This window comes from Cryptomeria japonica, chromosome 11 (genome assembly GCF_030272615.1).
Source record: "Cryptomeria japonica chromosome 11, Sugi_1.0, whole genome shotgun sequence".
NCBI classification, from domain to species: domain Eukaryota; kingdom Viridiplantae; phylum Streptophyta; class Pinopsida; order Cupressales; family Cupressaceae; genus Cryptomeria; species Cryptomeria japonica.
The window spans coordinates 698,681,638-698,696,070 of NC_081415.1; the positions used below are offsets into that span (position 1 = coordinate 698,681,638).

The 14,433-nt window shown below is 33.9% G+C and overlaps 1 protein-coding gene across 3 annotated transcripts in view; it reads left to right on the plus strand.

Moving 5' to 3' along the window:
* Window positions 1-1,764: 1,764 nt before the first annotated feature.
* LOC131067153 (protein unc-13 homolog) overlaps window positions 1,765-14,433 on the plus strand; it is a 106,531-nt gene continuing 93,862 nt past the window's right edge. The window contains exons 1-8 of one of the 3 annotated variants that reach the window (XM_058002092.2): window positions 1,765-2,074; window positions 2,553-2,622; window positions 11,735-11,837; window positions 11,938-12,113; window positions 12,226-12,290; window positions 13,098-13,392; window positions 13,619-13,685; window positions 13,844-13,997. In XM_058002092.2, the coding sequence (XP_057858075.2) occupies window positions 11,830-11,837; window positions 11,938-12,113; window positions 12,226-12,290; window positions 13,098-13,392; window positions 13,619-13,685; window positions 13,844-13,997 (765 nt within the window). In that variant the 5' untranslated portion in view covers window positions 1,765-2,074; window positions 2,553-2,622; window positions 11,735-11,829. Of the gene's footprint in view, window positions 2,075-2,552; window positions 2,623-10,310; window positions 10,330-11,734; window positions 11,838-11,937; window positions 12,114-12,225; window positions 12,291-13,097; window positions 13,393-13,618; window positions 13,686-13,843; window positions 13,998-14,433 lie in introns of those variants that run through there. The other 2 variants (XM_058002093.2, XM_058002094.2) reach the window with 2 other exon arrangements.

Sequence of the window (14,433 nt, forward strand, 5' to 3'; positions counted from 1 at the left end):
GTTGGAGAATTTAAAATGTTTAAATGGAGGCCACAAAATACTAACATATCTCAAACATAGCAAAATTGTAAAATTAGCTTCTAACTAAATATGTTATCTTCCTCTCATCTTGTTTATAATATGGGTACAAAAAATATAGTGCAAAGGAATATCACTTCATGAAGAGAAGACATAGAGAGGCACTTGAAATAATGAAACATCCCAATAACTTAAATAATAACTTAAATAAGAATAAAGTTATAGAATTAAGTTTTACACACTGATTGATCAACCACAAAGTTAGGAGTGATCTTAAACCCACACTAGAAATATTAATTTGCTATAGTTTATAGTTTATGATGACTAGTTCATAACAACTAAAATTTAGCAAACAATTTTGTAGTCATGTATTGCTATTTTTGCTTCAAGGTCTCTCCAAGCCTTGTGCTTTGATATTTTGAGTTTGAATGATTAGTTATATGATGAGATTTAAAATATTGCATATTATTTTTATTTTGTCTTTTTAAAAATTTCAAGCCCTTTTTAAGTTATTTGACATTTTAAATAACCAATGAATTATATTACAAGATATCTCAAAGATAATATGTTTATATTTTTATAATTAACTCTAAATCATTTTGTACTGTTATACTCATATATCATAATAAGATGGCCACATCACCCACAAATTATGAGTGAGGGGTTATGTAAGTAAGGACACAATGATCTTATATCTTATAGTGATAAGCGAGGCCCACATATGCAATTGATGGTTTGAATTAAAATCTACTTAAGTACAACTTGAATTAGTGTGATGCCAAAGACATGCATCTTCTATAGTAACTAAGAAGTGTTGTACACTTAAAAAGATAAATCAATCATCAAATCAATGGTTTATTTAATGACAACCTAAAAATCAACCATTCCTTAATATTTTTATTTATCTAACCATAAGATACCCATCTTTTAGACTATGAGAGGTAGGCCACTTTTTGTTACAAATGTTATTAAATTCGTTGTATTCTTAATCAAGGAAAAACTTACTTTATTAATGTGTATTTGAAGTGGTAGCATAATGAGTGCTTTCATCTTTAATGAGTGGATATAACTCTTTTAATAGTTGCATATGAATCATTGTCCATAATATATTGTGTAATTTTCAAGTGTTTTTTATTAATCAAAACAAGTAATACAATTTTATTGATATTAAAAAAATTGAATTTTAATTAATTGAATACAATTGATAAAAATGATAATAAGTTTCCTCATTAAACCATCCATCTAAAGATTCCCAATAGATAAAAAATAATTCACAAAAAAATACCCACCCAATGATCATTCTTAACAAATAATATATCTAAATGGACTGGTTCTCCCATTTCGAAATTGACTTCAAACGTATATACAAGGATTTCAAATACCTGAATAAGTCTGCTTTGAAAATCAATCCATCAAAATAAATAGCATGCCAAGCCCCCTCCCAAACCAGAATTTACCCGTTCAAACGGTCACACAGTGCCTAACGCGTTTTCCTCCGCAGACAAAGCAAAATAAAATTTAAAAATGTTTAAATGCCGAGGGCACCCGAGAACGTGCAGCATGTCTAACTAAGTAGTGCCATAAAAGTCCACAACCATAATCAAAGGAGAATATCTCGAAGAAAGCTGTATCCTCTCCAACGGACCGTACTAACTCCCAATCTGTAGGAATTGATCACGAGCGTTGATACAATTCAACCTATTATCTTCTAATTGAGTCACCCTCCTGGAAACAGGCAGTGGCCGGCAAAAGTCTACATTACAATGGGCCCGCTTTTTCTATTGAATGAGTAAAAAGCTGACACCGGAAAAATTCCCAGGCAATCGTCATTCCATATATTTACGCGGACAAATTATAACTCTGTGTATCTTCTTTATTCCGCGGAGGAAGACTCCTGTCGGCGAAGATACCGAAGTCTGTGAAAAACCACGAACGTTACATTGATTGAAGATGTTTTGCTAACGGCTCTCATTTGGCTCCATAATAACAAATTTATTTGGCTCGACAATAAGCACGACGAAGTGCTAATCATCTGTGGAGAATCAGATTTGTTCGAGTAAGTTTATGATATGCTTTTTAACTTTTTCAATTTTAGGTCTTTGTTGTTCAGAAGTTTTATTTTAATATTATTTGAAATGTAAATTGAATGCTCTGGAAATAAGAGGATTAGGTACATGTTTTTCATGCCGTTTGAGTAGTTGTTTGAGAGTATTTTTCGTTCTGTGAATTAGCAGTGAGTATTTTCTTTTTCTCCATTTTAGCCGTTATATTGTTTGACTGTGTAATTTAAATGTTTAGTGAGCACAGTGCTCGAGTATTGGTTCTATATTCCGACTCATTTAGCATTCAACGTTAAAATGAAATTGCTTAAACAGTTATTCACAAGTTTAAGTTTATCTATAATTAGGGTTTGGTATAAGTTTTTCGGCCTCGTTTGCTGTTCTGTACGGTCAGTGGCCTTTTTTTGTATTTGACATAGTTTGTAGGGAACTGTCTATGATTTTAGAGTTTTTTTAATTGATTTTTATGTTCAGGATTCTGTTGTTGACAAGCTTAACTTTGAATTTAACTCAAAATAACTGCCTCATGTTCTGGTTTAAAAAGGTACGTAGTTTTTCATTATAACTGAACGGCATTTCTTTTTCTTTGAATTAAAAGCGCACGATCTTTTTAATTTTGGTTATTATTAACGAAGTGAGCGTAGTTTTTACGTTAATGATTGAACTTTAAATTGACCTAAAGTAAGAGTATGGTGCTCTGAATTTAAAAGGTTTTCACATGTTCCAGGATGTTAATGTGAAATACTAAGGGCGATATTAACTTATCTAATACTTCCTACATTTTATAACTTTTCAGTTTTCAGGCTTAGAACTCTGTTATTTGCATGCCTAGTATAAGTTTTACAGAGAATGATAATACGATGGTATAGGTTCTCAGATTTTCAATCTTATCAGGAAGCTTAGATGAAATATTAAGAACATTGTCTGTTCTGTGAATTACTTGTGAGTAAATTTTTATTTAATTTTAGTCATTAATCTAAAATCTCTCTTTAATCCTAATTTTTGTTTCATTCTTGAAAAGTTGCATTCAGGGACATTCCCCATTCAAATGCTTGAATGAGTATAGTCATTAATCTTTAAACTCTCTTTATCTACTTCAGTGCCCTGAAGATGAGTGAGGTTCATTAGGAATGTTGGAGAAAATCTTCGACACAGTTTATCTATAAAAGCTTTGCCAACTTATACCTAAAACAGGGGTTTGATATGTGATTTTAGGATGTAAATGCGGAGTTGTTTTCAGAACCTTTGCACTTTCAGTAACTTATGTTCAGAATTTTAAACAAATTTGTTTTAAGAAACACCCTTGAATTATCCCATATAAAATGTTTCTGTTATTTCTGTTGCTTTTGATGTTTAGGGCTTTGTTACTTGCAAGCATAACTTTTCTTTTGATAAGATTCTGTTGTTCTGTTTTGAAAAAGGTGTGTGGCTTTCTTAGGATGCATATGCTTAACATGAACAGTGTGCCAGAATGCTTCTGGAAGAAATTGTGTGTATTTTTGAATCAAGGTGCAATCCATTATCAGGAAGAGGAAAACTAAACAGAAGGATTGCAAACTTCGACTTAAAAGGAGGAGCATGTGGGAAATGGATTGGAAAACAAGTTGAGAAGGTGAGAAGGTGAGGAAGATCTTTCAAGGGAGAAGGGAGACAATAGATAGAAGGAGATAAAAAAAACTAGGAAAAAAGAAGAAATAAATTAAAAACCAGGGAATAAATTAATATGAGTTGAAAAATAAAAGAAAGCAAGAATGAAATCAAAAGGGAGAAAACAAATGCTATATCACAATGGAAATTGGAATAAGTAAAAAGAAAAGGTCAAAAAGAGAAGAATATAAGAAGTAAAAAAGTTAAAAAGAATTATATATATATATTAGATACGAGAGAGATTAAATTAGCTACAAACAATAAATAACTTAAGCCATTATGAGCTAGCTTATGTTTTAAGATACTAATACATATATATGAAATGAATAAAAGAATATGCATGCATGTGTGTATGTTGAATAGCGAGTATTATGCTGTCAGTTTCATGGGAGATTGAGTCTTTTGTCACAATGGTTGTTTTTGGCAAATTTGCTACCACCAGAGATGGATTTTCCCATTTTCTGTGCTTGTGGTGTAGAAGTGAGTCAACATATTGCTGCTTCTTGACACGATATTTTACTTGCCATTTCTAGGGACTCCAATATGTTCCACAGTTGGAAACCTTGAAGCTTGCTGCAGTTCTTGTTTTGTTTGATTTTCTTTTTGAGTCTAACAAATTCCATAACCTTTATTTGCAATTTCTGTTGTTGTTGATGCTGTGGTCTTAAATTCCGCTTGATCAGTGCTTATTGTGACATCCGTCTGTGCCTCTTATATAGAGTCGTCGTCTTTGAAAACTTCAAGACTATACCTTCAGTATTGTGACTTTTTGGACCTCCGTTGATGGTTGGGATCCCTTCAACCATCACTGCATCTGCTACAGTTAAACCATAATGCCGTTGTCGTCCTTATAAATTTTCATCTGTCAACTTCAGATTGGAAATGGCTGCAGTAGAATGAATGTTAGTGATTGTTTTGTTAATGACTGATTTATCTTCAATGGTAGAACTTTCTATTTGTGGGTAAAGATGAATTGATCTCTCTCACAAGCAATTGAAAATTTTGGGAAGATTAATAGGGATTATGAGCCCCCTCAAATAGAAAAATAATTGCTCAAGACTAACCTTGAAATACAAAAATTTGGAAATAACAGTAGCTTCCTTGAGATGGAAATGGGAAATCTATATAACCAATTTGCATATTATTCACCATGCAACCAGTTGCAACTGAATAAACATCGAGAGTAGAAGTAAAACCCTTGGCAATTTGAGGTGTAGCTCTCTCTAACTAAATGGTGTGTCGGCAAATTGAGCATAATTAAGCTCCTAACTGCCTTGGAAGTTGGGAATCCCAAGGGGGATTTTTCACTGCCTTTTTTGTTCAAGAGTTCGGCTAAGGTGCTCAGCTGAAATGATGTATAAAAGGGGGAGAGAGGGTGCCCTTGCCTTGAGCCTTCAAAGAGTCTAAAGAAATTTGTTGGTCTGCCAATAACCAAGGGGACAATCTATGGGAACTTAATACACAACTTTATCCATCACACAATATTGTTGTCAAATCCCAACTTGAATATAGTACTATAAACTGCTTTGTGATTTAGTATATTAAAAGCATTGGCCATTTCCAATTTGACGGCCATGATTATTCTCTAATCTTGTTTGCTAGAGTGAATGACTTCCTAAGTGAGGATGATTCTTTAGAGATGTGCCTATGTGGAATAACACTTGTTTGCTCTTTGAAACAAGGAAGGTGTGATCTTCTTAAGCCTTTTGGAAATGATAATGGAAACAATTTGAGAAGATGGGTTGGAAGAGAGATTTGTCTATACTGGTCTATACCAAAGAAGCATAAATCCTCAAAATAATCTGATTTTCACAAATTTTAAAAATCCCCGAATGAAACAATTTTTCCTGATTTAATCAGCTCCAATTTTCAATGATTTTTTGAAGGTTTAATCATGAAAAAATCGCTCAAGAAATGCATTTACTATCCATCAACCTGTTGCAATACCCTATCTTGTGAAATTGCTACTTAATTTTGTTTTTTCGGTTATTTTTAGCACAAAATTGAGCACTAGGCTTTGGGATGTGGTTCACCATTAAAGATTGATATCAACCTAAAGAGGTTTGTTTCTTGGAATTCTTGTGGTCCTAACTATTCAGAAGAATTTTAACATTTCAATTGTCAACAATAATACCATGGTGTCTGTTTGGATTATCATGGTTAGGTTGGGATAAATTTCCTTTTCAGATGCTAACAAAGCCTGATAATTTGGAACTTCAATTTGACATTGGCCATCAAGTTTTAATGACAAGCGGGTAGGTTAGTGATAATTGATCAAGTGGGAAGCAAAAGTAGGGTAGTGACAATTGATCAAGTGGGAAGCAAAAGTATATACATAATATATAGACATTGTGGAACTGTAAGCAGAATAGTTCCTATCAAAATAATAGAAATCAGCTTGTAGTGCTGAAAAAAATGAACTATAGCAATATTTTATATTAAAATGAAGGATCGTTTTGGTTATACTTAAATTTCCCATATATTCTACACTCTTAATGCTTTGTTAAAAGATGATCACTGCTAAATGCATGCCCTGCAATTGTTAGGGAACTAAATTCCATTTACACTTGTCATCATGGAGGTTCAGAAGGCTTGCAAGAAGTACAATAGTAGCACATGAATGGTTTAGACATACATCATAGCATTCTATACATGTTAAATAGTTATCACATAAACTAATACATGCTTTCAGAGAAGTCATGCCCTTGTCTTGCGGGCTTCAATCCCTCCTGAAGCTGGCCTCATATATTCTGTTTAATGATTCAGATAGATTTCAGCAACAACTGTCCCATTGAAAGGGAATGTTTGCCATGCTTCGATTTTTCATTGAAACTTGTACCTATAATCTCTCAAATTCTCAACTCAAAGTCCATCAATGTTTTTAACTCCATCATCCACTTATACCCAAAATCAAGGAAAATTTACTTGAATAATAATAGCTAAAATTGTGGCTCAAATAGTTGCTCTCGTCTTTTGTACTAGCAGGTCTTTATTATCTAATGGAAAAATATTTAACACTCCCTTTACTGTTTTACAAATCTGCTAAAATAGTTATCAATGAGAACATTTCAATATCATTTGTGGTCTTTTGAGATGTAAGATTCTGTTTCAAAAGCATTTTCTATTACTCTATCCTGAGCTGTTTGATTCAGAACCTATTAAGTTGAACTTTGCAATTGCTTCCTTTGTCATATAATTTCTTTTCACACAATTAATATAGTTCTCTTTCACACTGTTCTAGAAATTGCAAGTACTATTAAATCACAAATATGAACTAGTCGATTCCCATTTTGTAATTTATGATGTCTGCTCAGCAAAAGAAAATTGTCTTTTTAGTGACTTTCCTGAGTTTGGGGATTTTGAGATCTTGGAGGCCAACTTGTATAGTCATGAGGTTGAACTACTTAGGAGAGGCTTTGAACTTGAGCTTCACATCAAGACCTACAACCCTCTAGCATAGCTCTATTTGTAGTAGCAAAAGTAATTGGCTACATTTGATTTTTTGGAACTTTGCATTTAGTTTATAGGTTGACTTTGTACAAACTATATTGTAATTGAAGTTTTGTCAAGTGTAACCATCTAGTTATTATCATGCACCATGGAGTATGCTTTGTGCAATGCAATGCAATCAGCAATATGAATATAAACTACAAAATCCCATTTTCTACAATTCATGGTTTAAACTCTATTTTATTTGCTCTCTATATCTCTATGCAATGGAAATGCCCATAAATTTAAAAAAAAAAGTAGTTTGTCTTTGCCTTTTTTGGTACAATTTTTTTAAATCCGATTTTTCCAAAAATCCATATACTTCTGGTTTGCCATTTTTTTCCCAAACAATTTTTGTTGCTATGGGACTCTATACTCACAACCTGTGTGCTCTTGGAATAGAGGCTAAAACGGAATAGCTAATCACCCCATGGAGTCTATAATGTAATCTAGAAACTTCCACCATTGCCCAAAGACCATTTTTGATAACCTCTTAGAAATCTTGGAAGAATTTTCCTTGAAATCCATTGGGGTGAGGGGCTTTGTCTCTGCACATGCTTGTACGACTTTTTTACGTTTTGTAAAATCCTATTTTTCCAAAAACTCATATACTTCTGGTTTGCCAATTTTTTTCCAAAACATTTTTTGTTGCTATGGGACTCTATACTCACAACCTGTGCTCCTTTTGGAATAGAGGCTAAAACGGATAGTTAATCGCCCCATGGAGTCTATAATGCAATCTAGAAACTTCCACCTTTGCCCAAAGACCATTTTTGATAACCTCCTAGAAATCTTGGAAGAAATTTGATTGAAAATTTGAAATCCATTGGGGTGAGGGGCTTTGTCTCTGCACATGTTTGAAGACAGTTCTTTTCAGCTCCTCCATAGTCACTTCATTAAAACAGTCTCTATATCGTTCCTGGGAGATGATATAGAGGATATTAGCCAGGAGTTAGTTTAGCTCAGTGTTTATGTCTACATTTTCATCTTTGTAGACTTGTGTAAGATGAATCAAAATGCTGACCATCAACAGATAGGAATTGTTTTACAGTGTTGGAATTTCTTCTTGTTTTATTGTAAAAATATTATGTGTTGTGATCTTCTTTGGAAAGCCAATTCTGGATTTCTGCCTCTGTAGTCTTATTTGTAAAGAAGATTGAGCAACTAGCTGTAATATTTTTGCTGCTGTATTATAAGATTATTCAGTAGGGCCTTCTTCTTCTTTTATATTTTAAACTCCCTCAAACTAGAGCTTAAGGGTAGATTTATTTTGAGTCTTAATATGGGATTGGGGCCATCTCATTATGCAAGTCCTTGTGTGTTTGATTTTTATCGCCCATTGCTGTCCTCAAAAGGGGTATAATAATAAGAGTTATTCTTGTCAGGCTTGAATTACTGCACGTTCAATGCCTTGAGCCAAATAAAGGAATATTTCAAGGGGATGGGACCCCAGCTTGTCTTCTGCTCTAAGATCAGAATGACGGGCTTGATCAGAGGTGAGGTTTGGAAGAATTTTTAAATGAGAAAGCAGATATCTCCCAAAGTTCTCTAGAGAGTAAGAAATTGGCCAACTTGGATGCTATGTATGACTGGTCCATCCTCTCATTGAAGCAAGTGTATTTCCCTTTCCTAGGCTTGAGGTCTAACAAGTTTTGAACAAGAAGGCCTACTCGCTTTTTGTTTTGAGTTAACAAAAGATTGAGGTCCCAAGATTCATTTTGTAGGAATGTTTTGACTTGTATTCTGGAGGATTATTTAAAGAGTACACATTAGTGATAGTCAACAAGAAATTTGTGGCCTTTTCTCTTAGGGTGGTTCTGATCTAGTTAACCTTCAAAAATATTCTTGAAGTAAGAAATTGGAGGGCCAGGCAGTAAATATCCTACCTGAAGCTCCATTTGGAAGGACGGAAATGCTCTCACAAGAAGGCCAATTTTTTTAATTATGGAGGTATCTTCTGAACATGCAAATATTATTTTTTGAATTAGCAAATATTGCACAAGAGGTCTTTAAGGCAATATTTTTATGTTTATCCCCTAAGCCTCCAACATTCCAAGAAAGAACTAGTATTGCTTGCCTGGTTTATGTTTGGCTTTGAGGGCCGGTTACATAGTAGCCTATATGCAAGCAACACAATTTTCCACTGCCTCTTTTAAGCTCACCTCTATGTTTCTTTTTTTACCTTTACTTTATTAGGCTTCATTTTAAACGTGATGGGATTCTGCTTATTTTGAGTTTTTGGACAATCCCTTTGAAAGTGTTCATGTTCATGGCATAGGCTGCATTTGAAAGGAATTTGTTCATAGTTTCTTTCTTTGGGTTCAGCCCACATTTTATGGATCCCAATCTTGTTTCCAATAGCCTTAAAAGCATCTTCATGCCACAAATGTAAAAGAAGGAAAGGGAGCTTCATCTAGATCTAAACACTCACCTTGGAGAGAGCATCCTCAAGAGGTGAAAGTTAGGGTTCCAATTGCTCAAATATATATCACACTGACCTCGGAATTAGGGACCAGTCATGAAATCATATCCTTTTTATTCTTAGAGAAGGAAGTAAGAAAAAACCCTGCCACACGGAGATTTCAATGCTATCAATGATTTTGATCTCCATTCTCTATTGACTGATTGCTCCAGCATTTTGGAAAGGGTCATGCTCCAGAAATTTTCCCCACAAGTGCTAACTCTCACAAATCTATCAGCCTTTCATCTATATTGCTAAGTAGAATGTCCACAGTGGGGATGTCTCTACGGATCCATTGCTTCAGCATTTTGAGAGAAGGCAATGCTCTAGAAAATTTCCCCACAAGGGCAAACTTGGACAAATCAATCTGCAATTCATGTATAATGCCAAGTGAAATGTCTACAGTGGGGGCTTCATCCCATCTTGTGACTATTCATAGATCATTTTGTTCCTTTAGAGGTTTACTATTAGCAGCATGAAGGACAATCTTCTTCAGCAGCAAGTTCTTGTCTTAAGCAGAGCATGATGGAGTATCTTGTCCCTGTAGGAAGGAGGAGCCATGGTACCCTAGAGGGGGAAAGGCTGTGGCAGCAAACAGTTCTGGTGGCAGCCCTACCTAAGCTTGCATGGGAGATTTTTTGTCTGCCCAATCTGGTATTTTTTATTATTCTGTATTTTAGCAGGAAATAGTTTAAATTTAATCAATCAAGCAGGAAACTTTCTAATTTGATTTTTAGCAAGCTCCATGCTGTATTTACGTTTAGGATTACTTAACACTGAAATTCTAAAAGAAAGGTTGGCTCAATGTTAACTCTGTTTTCAAGTCACAAACCTCTTAGGGGTAGTGTTTTGTTTGGTTTATCACAAAAGGTATCATCATCATTACAGCTTCTAAAAACCTCATGTTTTAGCTGTGAATTTACCTGATTTATGAAGATGAATTAAATGATACAGCATAAAAGTTGAAGATGAATATTATATTTTAACTCTGTTTTCAAGTCGCAAACCTCTTTAGGGTAGTGTTTTGTTTTGTTTATCACAAAAGTGTATCATCATTACAGCTTCTAAAAACCTCATGTTTTAGCGGTGAATTTACCTGACTGACGAAGATGAATTAAATGATACAGCATAAAAGTTGAAGATGAATAATATATTATATTTTAACTCTTTTTTCAAGTCACAAACCTCTTAAGGGTAGTGTTTTGTTTTGTTTTGTTTATCACAAAAGTGTATCATCATTACAGCTTCTAAAAACCTCATGTTTTAGCTGTGAATTTACCTGATTGATGAAGATGAATTAAATGATACAGCGTAAAAGTTGAAGATGAATGTTGTATTTCATTTTTTTTCTATATATCTCTGTCTTCTGGAGACTGATACATAAATTTCTGAGTTTTCATAACTTGTAGTTGAAAACCGACTTTACTGTATTAATAAAAATGTCTATAAGGATTAGTCTAGAACCTTTCAAAAGTTTGAAAATTCCCAACTGTGGTGAAAGTTTCACCTAGTCAACACTGTCAGACTTTTTAAAGCTTGTTGCTATGCATTTTAGTTTGACATTACGACATCTAATGATTTATCATATATACTGCCATGCAATTTGATGTATTATAGATTGCATAATTCAATTTATGTGTTTGAGACTTGAGTAGCCATTTGGACCTTTCTAAGTGCAATTCGTAAATTGTAGCTATATCAGTTGATTTTTTTATATGTTTCTGCTAAAAAAATTCTACATTATTTTTCATGAAGGATCCTTTTTTGGCCTCTGTTAATTACCTTTTTGTTGTTTCTGGTAACAAGGAATTTTTACTAAATTTTTAAATGAATCTTTCTATATTTTCTATGTCCATTTATGTAGTGCCACTTCTTTTCTGCTCAACCGCCTCTTTAATATTTCAAATGAATCTTTTTATACTATCCGTGATATTTATTGATTACTTAAAGCAAACATGTCCTTGTCTAAATTGCAATCATCTTGTTTTAGTTTTTTGAATAATTTGTTAAGGTCAATCGTGTTAATTTCATAATTTCCTTTTTTTCAATTTTGATTCAGATATCAATTTTATGTAAATACATGGAGTGAAAGCCATTTGTTGGGGTGAATTTTGGGTCTCATTAATTTCCTTCTGAAAGCAGGTCCAATAAATCATGAAAAGGTATGGTTTCCTTGGTTCTTTGTTATTTGTAAACAGAAAGAATAAAGATTTACTGTATATGTGGTTGTGTTACTAAAAAACATGAGGTGCATATTGTTAGGCAATTGGAAGTTGAGTTGTTACAGCGCTACCGTCGTGATCGGCGAGAACTCCTTAGATTCATTCTTTCAGCAGGTATAATTGAGAAGATTGTGACACAGCCTGGCACTGTTTCACTGGATGATGTTGACTTTGACAAATTGAGTGTGGATTATGTCGTTGAGTGTGCAAAGAAAGGTGAAATTTTGGTCTCTCTGTAAATCCTTTGTTGTTCTGCTATAAATTCTTAAACTTGGGAGTAATAAAAAATAAAATAGGTGACAATTTTTGTTGCATATTGTAAATACAGGTGGGACTTTGGACCTTTCAGAAGCAGTCAAGAAATATTACGATGAGCTGAATAATCCGCTTATGGTGAGGGTTTGTTGAATTTCATACTTGTGTCCTAGTATTATTTTATTTAGTGATGGAATAAGAACTCCATTCTTAGATTCCTAAATATATGATAGAAATGCTTTCCCTGCAAGCTGGTTTCAAGGTAATTGCTCTGTGCTGAAACTAACTTGAGCCATATATCTTTTGCTTCTGGATTCAACTGTGTAGGACTTTTTTGATACAAAAATGTCCTACATAGTTGACTCCAGAAGCAAAAGATACGAATCAAAATGGACTGTGGAAATCTAATTCTCTAACTTGAGCCATTCTGCTTGAATGAACATCTTTATATGTTTAGAATTGCTAGCTAGAATGTATGTTTAAAGATATTATCTGACAGAAATTTGTTAACTCTGGAATTTATTTGTAACCTTATGTGCAATTTTAAGTAATTTTTTGTTAGGATAGGTCAGCTGGCTATGATTCCTGGCATTGATTTGGATTAAAACATGTTCTTGTGAGGCCTACTTTGCAAGGGCTGTGATTATGCACTATGCTCTCTTGACCTTGTTTTATCTGAAGTAATTGGTTTGTTTCCCTTGGGATGTTCATGATTTGATTCACTATCTTTCACCTTTTCATTTTAAATTTTTAAACACTGTATGGTAGATTCTAGATATACTTTACTTCTTGTGGGAGTGTATGTCTTACTATATGTGGATTTTGGCCTATTCATCCTTATCAGACTTCTGATTGACATTGCTGGCTGAAAAATGGATCTAAAGCAGTGGAATTTTCTACAGAGGCCATACAATACTAAGTGCTTTTTATTTTTGGCACATGCAGATTGATTCTGAGCTTGGTAGATCGTATCTTTTGGTTTCAAATCCGGAGTCATCTGGACCACCACCTAGGCGGTCACCACCTCCAGTTCTTGTCAGTTCGTCAACCCGCTTAACAAAAAACCATCCAAAATCATATCCTCTTTACTCTACACCTTCACAACAATCATCTGTTGAGGAGGAGATTGATGATTTTGAGGGTGGTGAAGAAGATGATGAATCAATGAGCGAATATGTTCCAAGACGCCAGTTGAATGATGCTAATGAGCTTCATTTGGAGCTGCCACCTTTCAAGTCAGGTACTGCAGAGAAGATTCACTGTTTTCTATTGTGTTTGTTTTAGTAGCAGAATGTGCCAAGTTAGAGAATTGATGCTATGATATGGAGTTTAACTTGTTTGGCATTAGATGCAAATGACCAATATGAAACTTCTTGATGGTGGAAAGAAAATAGGATAGTATGTGGGATGATAAATGTTCTCCACTTCTGATCTGATGTTGTTTACCTTTTTATTGGATTGTTCAGGATTATCCAACGACGATCTTCGAGAAACAGCTTATGAAGTCCTATTAGCTTCTATAGGGGATGCTTTGTAAGGGTTTGCTTTTTGATTTTATGTACAATTTGAACTCCATTTTGTGTCATGTTAGGTTAAATTTCCTAGAAAGATTGCACAGATTTGTTGTCTTCCAAATATTTCTTGTGTAGTCCATCTTACATTTCAGCATTTATGATTGTCAATACAAAAAGTGGTCTGGTAATGGCAAACAAAGAAAATAAAAAGGAGAAAAAGTCCAAGTTTATGAGGAAGCTCACAGGTAGCAAGAATGGAAAACACAAACCTCAGCCTCAACAAACATCAGAGTTTGTTGGATTGCTCAATACCATACGTGTACAAATGGAGGCAAGTGGTGACATAGTATTTTCTTTTTGTTTATAATGATTCTGATGATGTTATATTTGTTTTCACTTTATTTTCTTTCAGGAGGATCGATAAGCAGTGCTTTTAATCTCCTTTCCACAAGTAAACGTGCATAGCTAGATTGCAGTTAAAATTGACAATGAAAAATGCTTTAGTTAAGATTGATGGTTACAAATGCTTTAATTGTTGATTATTTGTCTTTCAACTGTATGGGATTACAGCATATGTTGACATATTATTCTGGCTGATCTATATGAATTTTTCTTTTTTATTTGTTGTTTTGAAAAACATGTGAAGAGTCTGATTGCATATTACAATCCCTAATATGGGATGTGTAAAAGTCTAACTGCCTTACAGCAAGCAGCTGCACAGAGATCTCTAATAACAAGCATCTACCTTGTAGCCTGATACATGATGC